This window comes from Lepisosteus platostomus, chromosome 3 (genome assembly GCF_059453375.1).
Source record: "Lepisosteus platostomus isolate fLepPlt1 chromosome 3, fLepPlt1.hap1, whole genome shotgun sequence".
Classification (NCBI taxonomy): domain Eukaryota; kingdom Metazoa; phylum Chordata; class Actinopteri; order Semionotiformes; family Lepisosteidae; genus Lepisosteus; species Lepisosteus platostomus.
The window spans coordinates 8029626-8050825 of record NC_142613.1 but is presented as its reverse complement, the minus strand read 5'-3'; the positions used below and the strand labels follow the sequence as shown (position 1 = coordinate 8050825).

The 21200-nt window shown below is 38.5% G+C and overlaps 1 protein-coding gene across 1 annotated transcript in view; it reads right to left on the bottom strand.

Annotated features, from left to right (window-relative positions):
* The window catches only part of unc5db (unc-5 netrin receptor Db), a 244701-nt gene that overhangs the window by 32653 nt on the left and 190848 nt on the right, over nucleotides 1-21200 (bottom strand). Inside the window, exons 9-11 of the mRNA XM_088624196.1 lie at nucleotides 13687-13872; nucleotides 7443-7820; nucleotides 2266-2350 (exon numbers count right to left, since the gene is read on the bottom strand). Of these exons, the coding sequence (XP_088480322.1) occupies nucleotides 2266-2350; nucleotides 7443-7820; nucleotides 13687-13872 (649 nt within the window). The remainder of the gene's footprint in view (nucleotides 1-2265; nucleotides 2351-7442; nucleotides 7821-13686; nucleotides 13873-21200) is intronic.

Sequence of the window (21200 nt, the reverse complement as noted above, 5' to 3'; positions counted from 1 at the left end):
GTAAAAGGGACAGATGATAATCCTGTAAATTCAATATCTGTAATTTTCTGAAGGGAATAAAAAAGTCAAAAAGTGAAAAAAGAGTGGGGTGTTACCTTCTAATGAAATTGGACTACTTGGCTGTAGCTGCAACATAGTTTTGGGCTGACAAAAGCAAGACAGGCACATTGCTTGTAGCTCAATTTTACTGAGTGCCTTGTTGTATAATTAGAAACACAGTACACAAACATTCAACAAGGGAAAGATAATGACTTACAATAAACAATTCAATAATTCTGATATTTCTGTAATAAGAGAATGTCATCTACTGAGGTCAACTAAAAGTTGTCAAAAATCTTAATTACACGCCACATGCATCATCACAGGCAATTAAATTCATCAGAGAAATCCTAATGCTTTTTCCGCAAGGGTGCGTCTGTACTGTATTTGAGTTGGTAAACCCTCACCAGTTACAACTGTATCAAAAAGATTTTGATTGCACCCTACATTCTCTTTTATTTACTTCCATACTGCAATTACTGTGATTTTCAATTACAGGTTTTCTGATTAGCAGAACAAAATTTTCTTGTAGGATTGCTTATGGCTGGGACAACTGTGAATGAGCCAAGATTGTATTAGTTTTCTTCTGGGTGGTTTAGATTGTTTTTTCACGGAATGCTAAAGCTACAATATTATACTGTATATAGTCATTTATTTAACAAGGGCTGCCTAACAAGTTTAAAGTCTTTGTCTTTCAACACTAGGTGCTGCAAAAAAAAAACTGTTAGGGGTTTCTTTATCTGATATTAAATGCAAACACACAGTGCATTCTGCAATAGTAAATAAGAATACTTAAAAATGTTTGCTGTCATTTTCTGGCCTCAAGAGGAAGTCAATCGACTGGAATTCACTTGTGGTGAAGTTTAGCTTTGTGAAATTAGACTTGCCACATACTGTAGATTTTATGCATGGGGTCTGGCAGAGTCTCACAGCTGCAAGAAAAGCAATTATGACTGGACTGCAGAGGGCAAGGGCTTAAAATAAAAGCAAAAATGCTTATTGCTCCTACCTCACATTGTTAGCAAACAAGCATGGCTTAATAAAAAAAAAAACAGCAGACTCCTAACAGTGAGAAGCAATCACTTAATAATCATCCAAAAATATAGTACATATTTATTATAGTCAAATGTCATTTACGTTGCTGGTATTTCAACTCCTAGTGTTCTGGTGAAAACTCTATAACCACACATCACTACAATAGAACACGCATTAAGGAGCTGTGTCTCATGAAACAACATGCTGTAATGCACCCAAAGGTTTGGGCTTTGGGCCTAGGGTGAAGTAATAATACAATAGTGTTACAGCTTAAGGCGACAAAGAAGTGTCTCTTGGAGTTTAGATAAAGTTGGTGACACTTGGCAGAGTAAACACTTCTAGCTTCAAAGCATAGAGGATGTTTGCTGAGGTCTGCTACTTCATGATCATCCAAACCCAACCTGACTGGAGCTAAGTATTTGAACCTTGCTAGAGAAGTGTGCTATTCTGTGTTTTTAGGGAACTTTGGTTTCCTGGATAAAAGATACCTCAGTTAGAAACAGCGTTTCGTCTTATGGTGCATTTTTATGGATAGGGACATAAGCTCCCATTTATTTTTGTGGCATCCGAGGTGCAGAGAGAGAGATTTATGGTGGCATTGTATTTAGTTAGAAGGCAGCTTATCTCTTATGTGGCCTCTGTAGCTATTAAGAGCTTAATGCTTAGTAGCAGTCTTGGGTTTTTTGGGTGACCGGAATATTAGGCCTCCGAAATGCCTAATGCCAGTTTGTAAATACTGTAAATAGAGTAACTTGTGTGTTATATGTTTTGTGGTGTGTTGTGTAGTTTGTCTCTTGTCATTGTAATAAATATTTTTTTAACCAATTGTGCCTGGATTATTACTCTTTTCAACAAATTTTACTAGAAATCACTTACAAGTTGGGAGTGATGAATAACTATTTCACTTACAGACTAAACTGCTCAGTCAAATCCCGATTTTGACTATTTTCGTAACCCCCCATTTGTAACGATGCGTTATTAGCTATTTAATTTCACTGACTGAAAACTGCTCTTTGGCATAGGCAGCCTCTCTGCTTGTCAGGATGCTCGGGTTGATACTTCTCCAGACAGATCAGAGACCGGCCAGGCCGAAGGGTTGGTGAGCAGTGTTATTTCTGAAAAAGCCACAGTAAGCTTGACTCGTCGTGCAGGGACCCTCACTGGAAAGTTGACTCGGTCAGCTGTACTCACCTCGACTCCTCCTGATTGATGATCATGTACATTTCCCAGGAAGCGTCCTCTGCAATCGCCCCATGGGGTACCAGCAAGCTAACTCCTGAAACACACAGACATGTGGGTAAGGTGGAGGGGGGGGGTCACAGAGCATTTAAAGCTGAGGAAAGGAAAACTGTGAGATGGCACATTTGTTGGAAAAGCTAATCATAAAATCTAATAATAATAATAATAATAATAATAATAATAATAATAATAATAATAATAATCTGTGGCCTTTTGCTGTGCACAGCATGTCTCTTCAGCATCATATGTGACTAAACCATATCTAGTTGTTGTTTGCAATACAGACATCTCAGTATATAGCTCAGGGATGTTCTTTGTATTAAAAAACATGAATATTTTCATAATATGATTCTTCTACTTCTAACAGTGCTACTATTTAATATGAACTTTTTTTTGCTCGTACTATTACATACAAATAGGATGTACAATAAGAAAATCTAGCTGCTTTTTTATTGTAGCGACATCAACAGCCTAATAGGGAAGAATATCCTGAGAGAGGGAATTTACGAGATGCACATTGCTATTGACATATTAGACATGGCTTCATAATTCTATTAGACAGAGCACACATGGGAACCAAAGGGTTTGAGAAGCAAATGTCAGAATGTTGTGCCACTACAGACAATGTTTTCTCATGTACGACTGTGTTACCTGGAACAATTAAACTACAGGAAAGAGAGCTCTCAGACAAAAAGAAAAAGAGGGCAGATTAAACAAGTGAAGAAAAAATAATGTGACCATGGTCTCACATTTCTTGCACTAGCAAAGTGTAACCAAAGAGTACTTCTTTCCACCAGAGCAGTTATTGGCAATGAATGTAACCACAAATGTGATCTAATAGGTAGCCTCATCCTCCACCGAGCCTCACAGATTTATTTTTATCCACAGCTCTTCGTGCCTGCAAAAGATATCATACTTGAAGCGGTAATGTAAGTTGTCACTGAGAATGAACAGTCAGGTGCTCAGCAACTAGACACATTTGAAAGCACATTAGTCACATACTGTGTATTACAAGACACTCCCAGAACTTGTGTATGATATGTATTGAGCACACCCTGAGTGTATCTGAGTGACAGAGAGGGGCAGGGGTGTAGTTTTTAACTTGCCGTCCTGTTTTGAGAAAACTATGCCCATCTAAACTAAGGTTGCTGCTGGAAGAGGTGTTAGTGGGGCCAGCGGAGGGCGCTCACCCTGCGGTCCATGTGGGTCCTAATGCCCCAGTATAGTGACGGGGACACTATACTGTAAAACAGGCGCCGTCCTTCGGATGAGACGTAAAACCGAGGTCCTGACTCTCTGTGGTCATTAAAAATCCCAGGGCGCTTCTCGAAAAGAGTAGGGGTGTAACCCCGGTGTCCTGGGCAAATTTCCAATTGGCCCTTACTGATCATGGCCTCCTAATAATCCCCCTTTATGAATTGGCTACATTACTCTGCTCTCCTCCCCACTGATAGCTGATGTGTGGTGAGCGTTCTGGCGCACTATGGCTGCCGTCGCATCATCCAGGTGGATGCTGCACATTGGTGGTGGTGGAGGGGAGTCCCCATTACCTGTAAAGCGCTTTGAGTGGAGTGTCCAGAAAAGCGCTATATAAGTGTAAGCAATTATTATTAATTATTATTATTATTATCTAACAAACATCTATGAAACTCCTGAAAAATGTGTCCTTTGAGACATGTAAACTCTTGAGGACAAATCATTTGCCACAGGAAGAAAACTGTTTTTGTGCAAGGTGTACGGCCCTATTACGATGCACTTCAGCCTCACACATGGTGCACTATGTTGATATGATCTAAAGCATGCTTGTTATGTTCCTAATGTGCTGCATGCTCTCTGACCTGCAATTGTACTAGTCCACAACAACCTACCATTGAACTGCTTTTCACTCACTTTCTCTTTGCTATGTAAGTACATTCAGCTGTATACTGTATATATATATATGATGCATTTTAATATTTAATAGTACATACAGGCATGTAGTTCAGAAGCTTGGATACTGTGAGAAAAGGTGGGAGGAAGGAAGATGTAGAAAAAGAGAGAGAGAGAGAAGAGGGACAGGAGCATTCTGGGAATCTGCTGCTGCTGTCTCCACAGTGGAACTGCCCTCAGTGTGTGGAGTTCACATTTTCCAACTTGACACTCCACCAGTTAGCTTTCATTAAAAAAAACACCTGCTACCCTGACAGGCTTTTATTTGATCTGACAGCGAAGCAGCCCTCCAGGAGCTCTTAAATCATCACTGTGGCACAGGCTGCGTTGCAGCCTCAACCAATTACTCTCCTGGGTGCCAATCCATTCTACCAGCTGATAGAAGTGCCACAGGGGATTGGTGGTGGTCTGGGTGTGTGGTAGTGTGTGTATGTAAGTGCAGAGGAGAAGAATTAGTGAAGAATAAAGAAAATATCATCCCAAAGTTTGTCTGTGCATTCAATTAGTCTGTCCCTGGGGAATGTGCTCATTTTGCTAAAGCACAAACACTCAACCATTTATACTGCTATGAGCACTTATTCCAATTTATTCAGCATTTTGTGCCTCTCCATCTATAGAGAAAAAAACATGTCTTACTAAACCATGGTTTTGTACTTAAGGTTCTTAAATCCATTTATCTTTGGAGTGTAAAATCTTTTTCTTTCTGTTCAGCATTTATACATATTTACGAGAAGGGGAGGTAAAGAAACTCATGAAGAAAAGTTAAACAGATGTTCACACTGATAATACTGATATGGGCCAAACAACAAAAATCCTTAATGTGAATATAGAATCACTTTTTTTGATCCTGGATGCATTCACATCTTTGTAATAAAACTTGTGTTTTTGCATAAATACCACAACATCTGACTATATGCATATTAGAGACACAAGGTCAGATACAAGGGGTTAGATAGTCCAGTTGATTTGTTACCACCAAGTTGCTAGTACAGTCCTGGCTCAGGTGCAAACTTATTACTCACTGTGTGCCTCTTTAAGCACATTACCTCCATCGAGGTTAAAAAATAACTTTTGAATGAGAAGTGAAACAGTTATTGTTATAAATAATTTTGCCACGAATTTCTGCATAATTCAACCTCTTGCCTTTATTAAAACTCTTTGGACAAAAGCATCTTTTAATGGTGAACAAGGTACAATTCAGTTGGATTCCTATTCAGTCCAAGCATTTTGTTGTTAGTCTGCTTGCAGCAGAAGCATACTGTAATGTGTGCATAAGCTGCAGAAACTGCAATACATTTTCTTCACAAAGTGCAATTCATTACAATACCTACGACAAATACTTAAACCCCCATTTCAAACAACTGGTATTATTTGTGTCACATTGCTTGTATGTCAAATTTATTAGTTTTAATATACACCTTTAAACAACCACAGCGTTATTTCTCCAAACTATTGTCAGGGAAGAGCACAGAGAAAGATTATTGATGAACAAGACAAAACGGTGACGTCAATATCCACTCAGTGTGTGTGTGGAGGATGTAATGGGTACACTTGTGTGATCTCCATGTTTGCTTATTATAGCTTTTAATTACTTCATCAACTTGTTCCCCTTTGTGTCACCACTGCACATAAAGCTAAAGTGGCAGAGGGGAGCATTACAATTAATACTAATAGAAGTCTCCACGGCCGAAATGTTGCGTTTTCTTTCTTCTTTTTTTTTCAGCATAGAATAAACATTTTACTTGTTCCTTTGTAGCCTACGCAAGCTGACGCAGCTTCCCACCTGAACTAATATATTTTATTACGTCCTCTCCTTTCAAACACAGATTTTTTTTTCATTTCTGCAATGACAACATGAAGCTCTTGGAGGCTTTTCTGGCAATACAATAATGAGAAGTAATTCTATTCTAAAAGCTTTTTTTTAACAGAATAGTAGGTTATCATGGCAAATATTAACCTAAAGAGAAACAACCAAAGGACACAGTCCACCACAAAGGCATAACATTTTAAAAATTGTTATGCATTAAGGAGCTGTCTATTTCACCCACTGACCATTTGCTATAAGTGGTCATGAAATTATTGATGTGAGGAGAGGTTTTTTTTTGCAGATCTGAACAATAAGTGAAGCCATCGAAATGGTGGTCTTGATTCACAAGGGCTCTGAGAATACCAGACAGATAAATAGCTTTCAATGGCCGCTGACCCTGAGCAGAAGACCCCTTGTAACCCTCATGCTGAATGGATTTGCTTTCCATTGCCCTTTCTTTATGGCGTGAGATCAAAAGTGACCTTTTTGTCCAAGGCTGGCAAGGGAGCTGTGAAGCACAAACAGGCAATTTTCTGTGCCTTTGTCACTGCAAATATAAGAGCTCTCTTTCACAGCGGTATTCATATAGATTTTTCGTTCCTTTTGAGTGGGCTTAATGCATAATTCCGCTTTTTGGAACTTTAAAAGCAATGCATCCACTTATATAGGCCTTAAAGCTTTTTGTAAAATGGGTTTGATTTCAACAACAATGCTGCTGCTATCGACAACAACCACAATAATAATAACAGAATACTGCAAATGTGTGCTGTAAGCAATGATTCTGATGGTCTGGAAAATAAAAACACATCAGACAACGTATATGAAAATTCTATTTTGTGAGACGTTTTTAAATTGCTTATTTTATCACCATAACAACGTTATAGCCAAGATGTCATTCAGTCCCAACAGAGGCATTCCTTACTTGTAACTGTTTCCTGAAGTTATTTTACTAAAGCCTGTGTTACAGGTACCTGCCCTACAACATACCAGACCAGTTTCAGTGACCATTTTGCACAGACTTTGACTATGGAAATGTATGTTAACAAAAGAACATAGCTTGAAGCTATCCTGAAGAAAATTTTAAAACAATCACATGATGTAAGTGATTTACCACATAATTGTTTTTTTTTTAGTGAGTGATCTAGCCACAGGCCAAATAAATGTAAATATAAACAGAAATCCCTGTATATTATCACTGGAAAAATTGCACAAATCTGTCTATAAACTTCTGATGTAACCACACTATTAAAACAAAGATGTAACACTCTGCACTTAGTATTATGACTTTTTACCACTAAAAACCATTTAGTGAACATAATTTAAGTTCAAAGAGTTTGATTGCTGCACTACAGCTATGACTGAAGGTGTCTCCTTTCAGCATCACCAAGTTTACCTGTGTTTGGGACCACTAGACGACCGCCCAGATGCCCGAATATGCCCACAGTTCTGAGTTCAGGTTTGGAGGGCACAGCGGAGAGGTTGGGGGTCAGCAGATTTTTTTTCCGCCCATCCACTGTGTTGTAGTCTCTGTTGAGCCCCCTGGGGAAGGTCTCAGGATGGGCCTTGACATGGTACTCCGCCCGGTCTGCCACACCTAGCGACACCATGAACGAACTCTGAACTTTCACCTTGATGTCAGGCAAGGGGTCAAACAGAGAGGACTCCGTCATCAGCTCCTTATCCATGGGGTCTTGAAAGCAGATAGGTCCACTGTATGTTCGACTGACTGTGAGGTCTGGTTGCATAGAGGAATTCAAAAGCAGAGGATTGCCTGGAAGAGAGATAGATCACAGGCTTATGATCTAAAAAAAAAGCAAGCTGGAGTCTGACTTTGGTCACGACTTGTGGACAAACGTCAATGGAAAAACACAAATTTTGTTTTAAATTTGGTTCCATCTACTTTGATTTCTTTGCTCAAATCACATTTCATGAGACTGTTAGAAATCTAGTATAATCAAATTCAGGGCTGGAGGAGTTCTGATCTTAAAGATCTTTTTAAAGTATCTGTTTAAAGAAAACTGATATGTGTGAATACAATGCCAATTGATTACATTATTTACTTTCATCTGAGTTGCACACTGCTGTCTTTGGGAAAGCAGTCCTCCTACTGCCTTTCTGTACTTTTTTTGTTGATGACAACATTTACTATTCGTGTTCTTGATATCCATCTTTCTCGTATATTTTGGAACTTTCTCCGGTAAGAAAGCAGCAATGTCAGTGAAAAGGAGATGTATATGAAAGTAAAAGAAGGTAATAATCAAAAAACAATACCCGTTGGACCCGATGAATAATAAGAGAGATCCTAAAAAACAAAAATAATACAAAAAAAAATGTTTGACACAAATGCAATTCCATTTATGTGAGTTGAGCTAAGGTCACCGCAGCCAGATGCCTTGGGTGTAGTGACTGATCTAAAAAAACAAGAGAAGAAAAGCCTGAAGAACACTGTTTACTTCTCAGTAGCCACTAGGGTTACAGCAATTGGGATTCAGTGACCTTTTGGTGATTGAAGGGCCCACTGGAGCCGGTTCTGGCGGCAACCCAAACAGGACAGGGTGTCCTAGTTTCAGCTGTCACACCCTGAGAGTTGTCACAACTCAGTAGCGCTACACACTGTGCAGCCTGACAGTACTGAAGTCAGGTACCCCAGGACAGCTCTCATAAGAAAAGGGCTTGAGTCACGGGTTCTGTGTTGACTGGCTGTGGCGCACTGAGACAATGGAGACAGGGGGCTAATGGGATCGGAGGGGCCTACAGTAGCTGCTACTTGTTTTCAGTGAAAATATTAAGAGTTAGCTGAACGTGATGCCATAAGTTTTAAAAAAATATTTGCATATCTGAAGAAGACAGGAGAACATATGAAATAAAAAGCAAATTCTGGTAACAAGCATAAAATACAGTACTTACTGATGAGAAAATGAAGATTCTTAATAAGACCCCACCAGTAAATAAGGGGGAAAAAATCATTTTTGTTAGGACTTGAACAAGCAGCTAGAAAAATGTATCATGGATCATAAAGACAACAGGAAAAATAAAAAAGGATTGATGAAACAATAAGACCAAAGTAGTAATAACAATAAGCAAGGTCAAATGATCCAAGATCAACCAGGATTCTGAGCTTACCCATAGAACTGCTTTGTCACAAGGAAATAATAACTAATCCAACTGAGAGCATTACCAGAAATGAAACATGACAAAAGTGGATTTAGTGGCTCTAGTATTGAAAATGGCACTAAGATCCAGTGGAACTAGAGCAAAGAGGGTCATGTCTGAAGTCATCAAAATCTAAAAACCTTGGAAAGAACTATTTCAGTGCTGCAGAACAGTCTTTAGCCTGACTGAAGAAGTTTACAAAGTTTAACAGGGGGTGGTTATTTAATTTTTGCATGACAATATATTCAGGTAGGTGTGAAATAGACTCATAATGTCATTATTGATTTGGGTAGATTTTGAGTACTACCTAGTATTAAACAGCAATTGCAAGTACTATATGATCAACACCTGAGGTACATTTTTGTTTGTAGGTACAAAACAAGTACAAATAAGCACAGTTGTACTGATTGGAGAACAGCTGTGTCTGATGCTACTCATTCCAGCTTAACTTTTACAGTAACAACCCAATTGAACAATTATTGGCTTAATGAAACATCGGAAAAGCTTTTCCCAGCTCGTGAGGTGCTGTTGATTTAAAGAGATCTATAAAACCTGCTAGCCTGCTGTACTCCAAGACTGGTCCTGGGCCCACCTTCTCCACAGCAGTCAAAGAAAAAACACATAAAATACTTTGGTGGAATTTTTTTCCTGGTAAAAAAAATCTGACATTTTAAAATGAAAGGTGAAAATTAAAATACCAGATTGAAAAAAAAGTTAATTGAATGAATCCAATGTGAGTTGCCTTGAGGGTAGGCTAGGAGTTAGACTTTTGATTAAAAATCACTCACACATACCAATTTCAGAAGCACCACTAATTCAGACAGACAAGGGAAGAGTCTTAAGCATGATTTACTGTCTTGGCTTTTGACCTTTCTGGAAGACTGAAGTACAGCCAAAAACATTTAAGACAATTACGCTGCATGATTTACTGCTGATGTTCCACTTTACAGCAGTAGAAAGTGTAACGATGTTCTTTGTAGTCTTGAGGCTTTTTGGGCCCTGAAATATTAAAATAGCAACAACTAACTTGAAAATATTTTCTGATGTTATTTTGTTAAATCAAAAGTCTAAAGCTTTAGTCTTTAATGTACGCAAATGTACATTTCTAGAAAAACATTGTTTTAAAATATACAAATGTAAAAATACATGAAGGTTAAGAACACCCAAGAGATTAGAATTGTGCTAATCAAACAACAACTCATAAATTGATCCTGTGAGAAAGAAATGTGAAAAATATGAAAGTTTTCAGTTCCTCCGTAGAGCCATGTTCCCAAACATCCTGATGCATGTTTACATTTTTATCCAACTTCAAACACTAACTACACATCCTTTTGTACCTTCAAATTAAAACATACATTTGTACTGTACAGTATATTCTGTTTCCCCTCTGATATGCTTTTGTAATTTGCACCTTTTGTATATATTTATTATTTACTTACTTTTCTTTATCCTGAGCTGATGTTACAATGATTCATTTTAAATAAACAAATTGAAAATGTATTTCTGAGCCTTGCACACACGTTTCTACAACGAAAAAACAAAATATATAATTTACATATGGTTTAAATTAAATATAGTTACTTTATGATATAAATACCTTTATAATTACTTTACCTAAATACCTGAAATAAGTATCAGCAAATAAGGAGAGAAATACTGGATTTAGGTGCTACACACACAATTCACCATTCAAAACAATGCTTAAAACAAAAAGCATTGTACACATTTGAATTCATTTGCAAATTCTCTTTTAGTAACTTGAAGAAGAGTTGTTATATGCTCAGTTAGAGCTAGAAATTACATTAGACAATGACAACAAATGATCAAATACACACACAACTCCCAACACACAGTATACAACTGCATATCTAATGTACAGTTCAATGCAAATACGGTAGACTTACTTTTTTTCAATACACTCTTGAGAAAAGAACCCAAGTAATGAACCAAGTAAATATTTTACATTGTTTTGGCAATTATGTACAATTTAATTTACAGTACAACAGTGCTTTTTCAGTGCCTTTTACCTGCAACGTGTGTGCCTTGCAAACAGTGAGAGCAGTTTGAGTTAAACACTAACATTTCTGTTGAATAGTTTGGTCTTTGCAGCAGTGTAGTGGAATGAAAATGCTGATTCATTTCAGCAGGGAAACTACAACCAGCTAGTGCAAGTAGATACAAAAGTTGGCCTATTTAGCAGAATTGATGGCAACACAAATAATCCCTGTCTCCAATGGTCCTGCTGTTAGGTTTATAAAGGGGAGTGTGAATGCAGTCCTAAGCCTTGGGAGGAGAAAATGAGAGACTCTCTGCAGCTTTTGCATTCAGAGCACTGTCAGAAACAGAGAGTGTTTTATTATCCTCTGCAGTGATGACAATCACTTTTGTTAACCCAGAACTGTCAGGTAAGGAAATCAACCCAGGACCCTAGGACAAGTGCCTGGCTAGACTGAGTTAAATAACAGTTATTCTAGAAAAAAAAGCTTAAAAATCCCACACAGTACTGAGCATTTTTAAGAGAAAAAGTTATCTGTAATATTCTAGTTTCCTGGGTTAAAATACTGGATTAAAGGACACAAGAGCAGGAGAAACCATCTAGCCTGTTTGGCAGTTAGCAGCTAATTGATCTGAGGATATCATCCAGCTGTTTCTTGAAAGACACCAGAGTGTCCAGAAACACTTTGAAAAGAGCAGGTCACCTTCCAAAGGATTAAACTTTGCATTGCTTAGTTTCCCCTAAATCTCTCGTCTGGAACTTGAGAATTTTGTTTTGTCTGTGTCTCATTCTGCCAATATATTTTAATTAAATATGTATTGTGCCACTGAATAATCTACTACACAATGATAATTACAACTGTAAAATATAGAGAACTCAAAGTCCCCACTTAGTTTAGATAGGCATTGAAGTTGACTAAAGGTATCATATTCTAACGAGCATGGTTGAAATAAGGGCAATGATAGATTGGTGACAGTATATTCTTGAGCAAATACTGACAGTAGACCCACAGGATTTATAAAGTGGAGTGGAAGAAGACTTGCAAGTGCTATTATTTTATTATGCCGTGGCGGGGTGAATAAAATAGCCTCTGCCGACAGGCTGGAAATCCATTACTAGAGCCTGGTGGGGATTGGGCCTACTCAGAGGCTGGAGAAGAGAGCTGAAGTGAAATAATGATCGGAGACCGTTGGAGGTGGGCACAGGCAGAATGGAGTAAGATGGCGACTATTGAAGGGAAATAGCGATCAGGACCCCGGATAGGAATGGAAGCAAGCATAGCCTTCACCGCAGAAGGAGAAGGGGCTGCACTGACATGTAGGATTCTGGCAGAGAGAATCTAGCCACTGGTTCATGCTGGGCAGAAGACTAGATGCTAACAGGAATCGTCAAGTAGATTCAGGCAGAGTTTCCTTCTGTGACGCAGGTTAGTACTGCAGAAAGCGCTACATTAGTTTGGTAGCTCGATGACAGAACCGAATCAGTGGCAAAGCAGGGTTTAAATAGTGGTGGAGATGATGATTGAAGCACCCGTTAACCGAATGAGGAAGGCCAGTACAGTATAATCGCCCAAAACGAGTCCAAATAGCTCAGGGTGGAATGTGGCTTCTAGTGGGAACATACCCGTTCTCCAAGGAAAACAGGGGCTGGGAGCTCTGTTTATGCTATAAAATCCTAAAATGTTGGATATTATCACGTTCTGCTCAAATCCCAGTGGTATTCAAAATAATAATGACATATACAGTACAGCTCTCTTAGTCTTAAGCTTAAAACACTGTTGAAAGACTTAGGAAATACCTTGCACTAACATGTTGCCAGTTGCTGGGATAGTTGTTTTTCTTCTATACTTATATTGTTGAATATCTTTAGTTACTATTACAATGGTTTTAGTTTTTTTGCTTCCGACTTTCTAGTAGAATGTCTAGACTCTAAACAGTTTAATTAGAAAGTAATTTAATTCTTTCATAAGAAAAGGGCTGCACATTCTTATTTTCCGGTGTTCGTAACATTGCATTATTTTCTCTGTGATTCCTTGCTTTGTTAATCTTTCTTATACATTTAGCAGTATTAGATTATTTTGTCTATTTTCCAATTGTTTTATCCGTCATGTGTTCCAGTCCTTTGAGCAGACAATACCTCGTGTACATGTCACTTGACGTAACACATATGTAACCACATATTCCTAACTCAATGTTGGTGGACTTGGATCACATCCTTAAGGGCTTAGAAATATGCATTTTTTTATCAAGACAGTGAAGACAAGCGGAAATTGCGGGCTGTGGGGAAAATTGCCTGGGGACAAAGGGAAATATTCCCTCCCGAAAGGAGTCAGACTGAAGTTAGACATTCTATTGTCTGTAGTTGTTAAACAAAACTTTACTCAATATTGTTCTCTCTTTCAAGATTAATTACCACCAAACATGGCTCTGACACACAGCAGTGCAGGGATCTGTTGTAAGAAACCCCACACATGCCTCCTAGCACTCACCTTGCCGGGTGGTCTTGAAGTTGAAGGACTGGAAACCTCCAGTCAGGGCAGAGGAGTCGATGACGTCTACCCCATACTCGCTCTGGCTCTTCCGGTACAGCGTCACTGCCACCACCAGGACCGCAACGGCAGTAACCCCGGCAGCAAGGCCTGAGTACAGGGCTACATCACTGGTGCCTTCCATACCTTAAAGAGAGAGGCAGGACAAGCCCTTAAAGCAAGGCCTCTCTATGTATGCTAGTCCATTCCTTACTAATGTCATTACAATGCCCAGCACAACCATGTTACAAAAACAAAAAATCACTAATTCCACACCTGTTAAATCAGATCAAAATGATGGGAAAAACGTTCTGGTTTGGACTGTCAAATTCCGATTTAACTGGTCATGATGTATCTTAAATGCGGCCCTTGATTCGCTTTTACTTTATTTTTTAGCGTATACTCTTTGCAATTGAAAAAGACTGACTGAGAGGTGCAGGCAGGCAGGCATCCTCTGACATCTGCAGATCCACTTGTCATTTGACACAGTGCAAACTCCACAGTGCCCAACGGGCGAGACAGCGTGAATTGGAGCAGCAGCACAACTCTCAGTGCAAGACTGCAGGTGACAGAAAGTCACAGCAGTCGCTGTCTGCTGGAAACCTGAGAGAGCCTGGTGTGACTAATCTCAGCTGTACTACAGCAGCACTCTGCCATTTGTGCACAGCTGCTTTGGGAATCCTGGTGACAATCAGCTATGCATTTGTTTTCAGATTTTACAAAGTGTTAATTGATGCAAGAACCTTGTTTTGCCATGAATAACCGGATGTGCCTTTGAACTTCTGTGTCTAAGTGACTGAGCTGAACCCCAGAAATAAACACTATGGCATCTGGATGAACATTTTTTTAAAAGTCTTTAACAGTCTTTTAAAAGTATAAAAACACATGATAATGGATGTAAAGGCTTACAAAAATAAGCTTTAGCTTCAGTGTCATACAAAGGCAGGGAATCTAAGGAAGTGTTCTGGAATATATAAGCATCATAGCACATAAGACATAAAATTATTTTAAAACCAACATGACTTATTCACTTTTGTGGCATACAGAACAGAGTTTTATATGCCAACAAAGTGATGACACATTACTTACACTGACACTCGTCACAACAAAATAACAGAAGGTTTTCTTTATGCTCTAGTTGCACAATATACATAGTTCATGCACATATGCTGTATGTACATGCATGCAAAACAGACTTAATAAAACACTTGATAAAAAGTTCACTAAGTATGTCATGTGCGACAGTGGTAACATTGGTAATGATCTAAAATGTGTATAACCGTAGCATAATATTGCACTGTATTGTACTTCCAAGAACAATAATAATAATAATAATAATAATAATAATAATAATAATAATAAAAATAATAATAATAATAATAATAATAATAATATGTTAATCTTGTGCTTTTGACATCAGGTATTTTATACTTTGTTTTAATCTTATCATTTATTATATATTTAGCTAGGCTTAAACAATAATAATATGGATAAAGGCCCTCAGATCAAATCAAAACTTCAACCCACCGAATCAATCATGAATTGAACATCTTTCTGGAGCCTCAGCCTCCATCAGAGGCTTCTTGAATATACTCATCAGGAAAGTCATTAATAGAGAGGTGGGTTGGAAGTTTGAATTAATTCACGTTTCAATTTGAATCGACAATGAAGAATGGTACTGCAGAAACATAATAGAGGCAATAAGCCGACATCTGTAGTATGATAGAAAATCATGTTCATTCACCTCCAAATTTCAAAGCTTTAGGTCAACAAGACATGTATAATGTAATTCCATCCATTTTTAATTACCAATTTGTATGGCCAAAATTACATTTTTTCATGTCTTGCAGTTATCAGTGTGGTATTCTAGAAATTCATTTGTGTTTTGAAAAATGCATTGCAATTAAATCAAGTTGTGCTTTTATTTTTCTTTTAAGTGTTGCTTTTGTCCAAGGCTAGTGTTTGAAAATTGCCTTTCTTGCTCTCCTTGTCCGTCAAAGGGAGAAATTAATTACAGTTTGTTACATTTTTTCTTATTTTTCAGGTTGTTCTAGTATCTGTTTGTATCCTGCCCCTGAGGTGACAGGTAGCTAAGCACACAAGGGCAGATACACTGAAGTTGAGGAAGACTAAATCCTTTTAAAATGCTGCTTGCAAGGCTTGTCTCTTTCACGAGAAAACAACCCGCCTCCTTAAAATTAAGAAAGAAAGACAAAATAAGGATCAATGGAAAAACTTACAAAAGCTGAACAAAAAAAGCATGAGAAAAGAAACAGATAGTTTCTGGCCCTGGGAGCCTACAGCTAATGGATTTTGACCATCAGCTAGCTGTCGGATCGGAAAAAAAAGGAATTGATTATTCTGTAATGAGTGCCTTGTGTCTTTTGGTAGGGTTGCTTTTATTTTTTTTTCAGTGGACATCTCTAAACTCCTTTATTGCAGATTCCCTCAGCTCAGGGTTTCTCAAGTTCATCTCTGGGCAGCTTTAAGCTTAAAATACATTGGAACAAAGGAACAATAACTATTGATTATTGCTTGTTGGCAGGTGGTAAATACACCGCAATTTCAGAGCAGATTACTGAAAAAATCAGTTAAATAAACCTTCCTCTTATCCATCACGCAAATATTAAATCAGGTGATATATATTTATCTGTTTCACACAGGTGGTTCTAGACTTCACAAATCAACAACCTTGAATAGAGAATAACACAATTTACATATGACCTCTTAGGGACTCAATGTTTAATTTTACCTTACTAAAGACAGTAAAATATGAGAAGACAACCAAAATCAGGGAATATTAATGGAGTGACACGTCTTTATGAAACAAACCCAAGAGCACACAGAGAAACACTAGCAAACAGGTAAACAGCAGTGTGAGCAAGCTGCACTGTGTTTGCTGTGGGCAGTGGAGACAGACAGGTGCAGCGAAGGTGAGGACAGGGAAGCATGGTCCAGGTAGACCCAAGCAGGCTGGTGTGCCCCGTAAACATGGACAAGCAAAGTTCAAAGCCAAGAGACACAGTACAAAGCACAGGAGAATCCAAAGAACAAGGTCAAGGTCCATAATCCAGGAATCAAATGAGGTAAGAACTCCGGACACTAGAAATGCACCTAACTCTATGACAGAGGTCCAAAGCACTGCCAAATCACACCTTATGTAGCTTTGAACCTGCCAGGCATGGTGGATAATTGCCTCCAGGTGGTACAAGACTCCTATCAAGTTAATTACCATGCTAAGTGGCTGAACGACAGGAGGCTAGCTACCATGTAGATACTAGCTCGCCCCACTGCTCAATGGTGGTGAGGGGCATGGCAGATTTTAGTTATAATCATGACATTTAAGATAAGATAAGATGACTTTATTGGCCGTATACAATTTCTTGCATTAGAAATTTGTCTTTCGCATACCCCAACTTGCTCTCCATGAGACACACAGACAGGGAGAGAAGCTTGGGGTCAGAGCGCAGGGTCAGCCATTGTACAGCGCCCCTGGAGCAGTTGGGGTTAAGGGCCTTGCTCAGGGGCCCAACGGAGTAGGATTCCTCTGCCAGCTGCGGGATACGAACCGGCAACCTTCTAGCCACAGGCGCAGATCCTATTTGCAAGCACATATTTCCCTTACAAGTAATTAATAAGAGTCTGGTTTGGTAATTGTGAGGCAACAGAGCTTAAGATTCTAAGAAGTTAATAAAAGCTTCTCAAATAATGGAGTTTAGTAGCACAAACTCAGGACAGAAGTCAACCATTAGCTTTCATACAGCTGAAGCAAATGGCTAAGTAGAAATATGGGTAGCAAAAGCACTAATTTCCAATTATTTGTTCCCTTGCACCTCTTCTCCTCCTACCACTCTCCCCTAAGCTCACTCCACTTAGTTAATGAGAGGTTCAACAGCCTCATTCCCATGAACAGGCCATTGCTCTCTTAGCCAAAAGAGACAATGGCAAAACATAACCATCCAAACTAGCAATCACAAAATGCTGAAAATTATAGGGCTGCTGCAAGCTCCTGAGTTATATTCTGCAAAGTTTCCGTTCAGTGGTGTTCTGCTGCCTAGATGATTGACAGATACTTTATTATCCAGAAGGCAATTGGGTTTGTATTGCAGCCAGGGCGATGATGTGTTCATCAGTTAATCTTCTATTGAGCAGATCAAAGCTGTGTGATCCAACCTCATGACCCGAAACATAGTACTGCACAGAGGTCCACAATTCCTTATCCAGAATAAAAGTTGTGAGGGCTGTCTTCGTCAGACTGCGGGTAATGCAAGTCACTGGTGATTGTTAGCTGTTTATGTTATAAAGTACTTTGTGGCTCAACAGATCATTTTTGTGTTTATTATGAGGCTTGCACCTCACACTCATTAGAAGCATCTTTAATGCTAATGAAGTTTCTCCAAATGACTGTGATTATATTCTGCATAGCACCTGATAATAATTTAAAAAGTGCAGGGGCTAGAAATTAAGATACATGAATTCCACTGGGAATATTAGCACGTATAATTGATTAAATTAGCCCATTTGCAATAATTACACTCCATTAATTCCTTCTGTACAGCACATGCTCTGATGCCCCAAATGATCAGTTGCTCAGCTCAGTTTTATCAGCTTTCTGTTAAGGGCAACCCTTGCTGCCCATTCTGAAGGACGGTGTGCAAAACATGCAAAAGATGACATCTTCTTTCTAATGTTTTAACAACCTTGATAGTTACATATTTATATTTTCTTCCACAGGGGTCTCAAACAGATCCTGTGCCTTCTGGTTTTTGTCTCAACCTTAGTCGTCTATTAAACAATTAAGCTCACTTTGTTCTAAATTAGACATATATAGGATTTTTCTTAATGTCTTCTACAGTTGATTACATTAGACATTCACTTCAATAAAAGGCCAGTTACCTATAAATTACTTTGGAGCCTGGTTAGATGTATAACAACTATACAGCTAATTCAATAATTATATCAACCACGTAAGTGAGAAAGAGGTTGGAACAAAAAGCAGAAGACACTAGCCCCTCCAGGAACTGCTTCTGAGACTGCAGTTCTCGAGATTTACAAAATCATTGCTAATGTACCAACTGACTCAAAAGATTTCAGATTCTGCATTGTCGTGTGACTTTTCCTTCTGGAACTTACTAGTTTAATAATGACTAAGAAAAAAGATGTGTCAGAACCTTCCAATTTAAAGCCCTCCTTTAGTCTCGATTAGGAGACTGAAGGAGCAGGAGAATGAGGATTACAGAGCCACTGGTTGTTAACCCTGCTGCCTCACACTTCCCAGGTCCCGCTTGTAGCACCAATCTGTGAGGAGTTTATGCATGGTTGCATGGGATTTTACCCAGTTCTTTAGATTAGCTTGACTGGCTACTCTAGAACAAAAGCTTATGGAACCATAGAAGCACAGATAAAAAAACCCGATGGGCTGAATGGCCTCCTCTCCTTTGTAGCATTTTTGATGTACAGGTAGTCCTCGACTTACGACCACTCGCACTTATGACGGTCGTCCCCTTAATCATATGACTGTACAGTACCATATATTATTTTCGTGTCCCGGCATATGGTCATAACGTCTAACGTTGATGACATCATCAGCCTGCGTGCCACCGTGCTGCCACGTGTTATTGTTTGAGTGGTTAGCAAGCAAAAAAGCGAGTGTTCTGGTGCTGCCGATAGGAAAAAATGAAAGTGAAAGACAATAGATTTAGATATGAAAGTGTACATAATAGTGCAGCATGAAAATGGAAAATCGGTATCGACAATTGCACGAGACTTTGGCCTTTCTCATTTGACAATATCCACCATAGTAAAGGACAGGGAAAGAATTCTTAAAGCAGTGAAAGGATCAGCGCCTATGAAAGCTACAATAACAACTAAAAAAAGACGAGGTCCTTGGAAGATCAGATCCAAAAGCGTATGCCTTTAAGCATTCTAGTCATACAACTTCACGCATCCGTATGGTTCATGTAGTATCACGATACACGTGATCGCTATGTACGTATCCGTATGGTTTGTGTAGTATCACGATGCAAGTTGTTGCGATGTTCGTATCCATATGGTTTGTTTAGTATCGCGATACACGCGATCGCGATTTTAGACTTATGACGAAATCAACTTATGATGGGGTTAGGTTGCGACGATCCTGTCGTAAATCGATTTCGTCATAAGTTGAAAATCGAGGACTACCTGTACTTATAAGTCATCTGAAACCTGAAAAATGTGACCTTCCTACTGTGCATATGAATCTCAGAATGTGTAATTTTACATTTAATAAGGCAATTGGTAGGATTGTAACAGTATTTAAACATTGTTGGACCTGCGTTTGTGAGTACTTCAAGATGCAAAATTTAAAAATTGTTTTCGTCTGATTTGCTTTTGTCTTGGGCTTCATAGTGAAACCTTGAGAATGTTATAATGTTATAATTGAAACTATTATTATCAGTGTCCATGATATGAGCAAATTAATTACAATCCACTGCCCACTTAGTTTATTGTGAGCACTTGAATTACTGGGTGACAATGTACCGAAGACTCTTTTTTCCTATATCAGAATTAAATCATGCAGAGTGGATTTGTAGGAGCCATTAAATTCATTATGCATCATGCATAGCGTGGTAAATATTCTGTGCTCTGTACCAAATCACTATAACTTAATAACTGTGAATGTCGCACAGTGGTACACTGGACAGCTAAAGTCTTGATATAAATTAAATTAGAATTCTCTGTTATTAGTGAACTGGATAGATCACAGCACATAAATTAGTTCTTATTTACTGCTGCTTTCCAAAAGAGTATTTGAATTTTCCCAAACTTTTTCTGATTCAAATATGTCTAATTAAGATTTTGTCTATTGTCTGTTTCTGTGCCTGCTAAGAAAGCTGCTTTCGAAAAATATTCTTCATTCCTTAATGTGAGATCATAAGCTGGAAAGGTAACTGGATACAAAACACACATCAGTGCAGCACACAAGAGCACCATGTGGTTCTCTAGTACTTTATTCTTTACCTTGATTTCTTGGAAAAAAAAAATTAAAGATGTCAACTGTGAACCGATTTTGATTCAGAGAGTAGGTGGAGGAAAACTTGAGGTAACATGGAACTGTATTCCAAAGCACCACTTCAAGAACTGGAATAAGTAAGCTTATCTTTGTATCTTCATGGTAAGGGCTTTCCAACATTAAAACTCTACATTTACATTTCCAAGCACTCTGTTATCTTTTGGTAAACACGGGACCATTAATCTAATCAGATAGAAGGTAGGGCTGTCACTGTTATTTTAAGCTTTAAAACTGTTTCTGCTCCGAAGTAGCTACCGAGTTACACTAGTATATCCTGTTATTTGCTAGAATACAAAAGCTGAAAACTAATCTGTGTGATTTAACATTTAATTTTCAAATGACTGCTGCACTATTTTGTGCACCTGATGTATTATTTGTTTAATACTACTGAATGCAACACAGTGCCTGAAATACAATTTCCTTT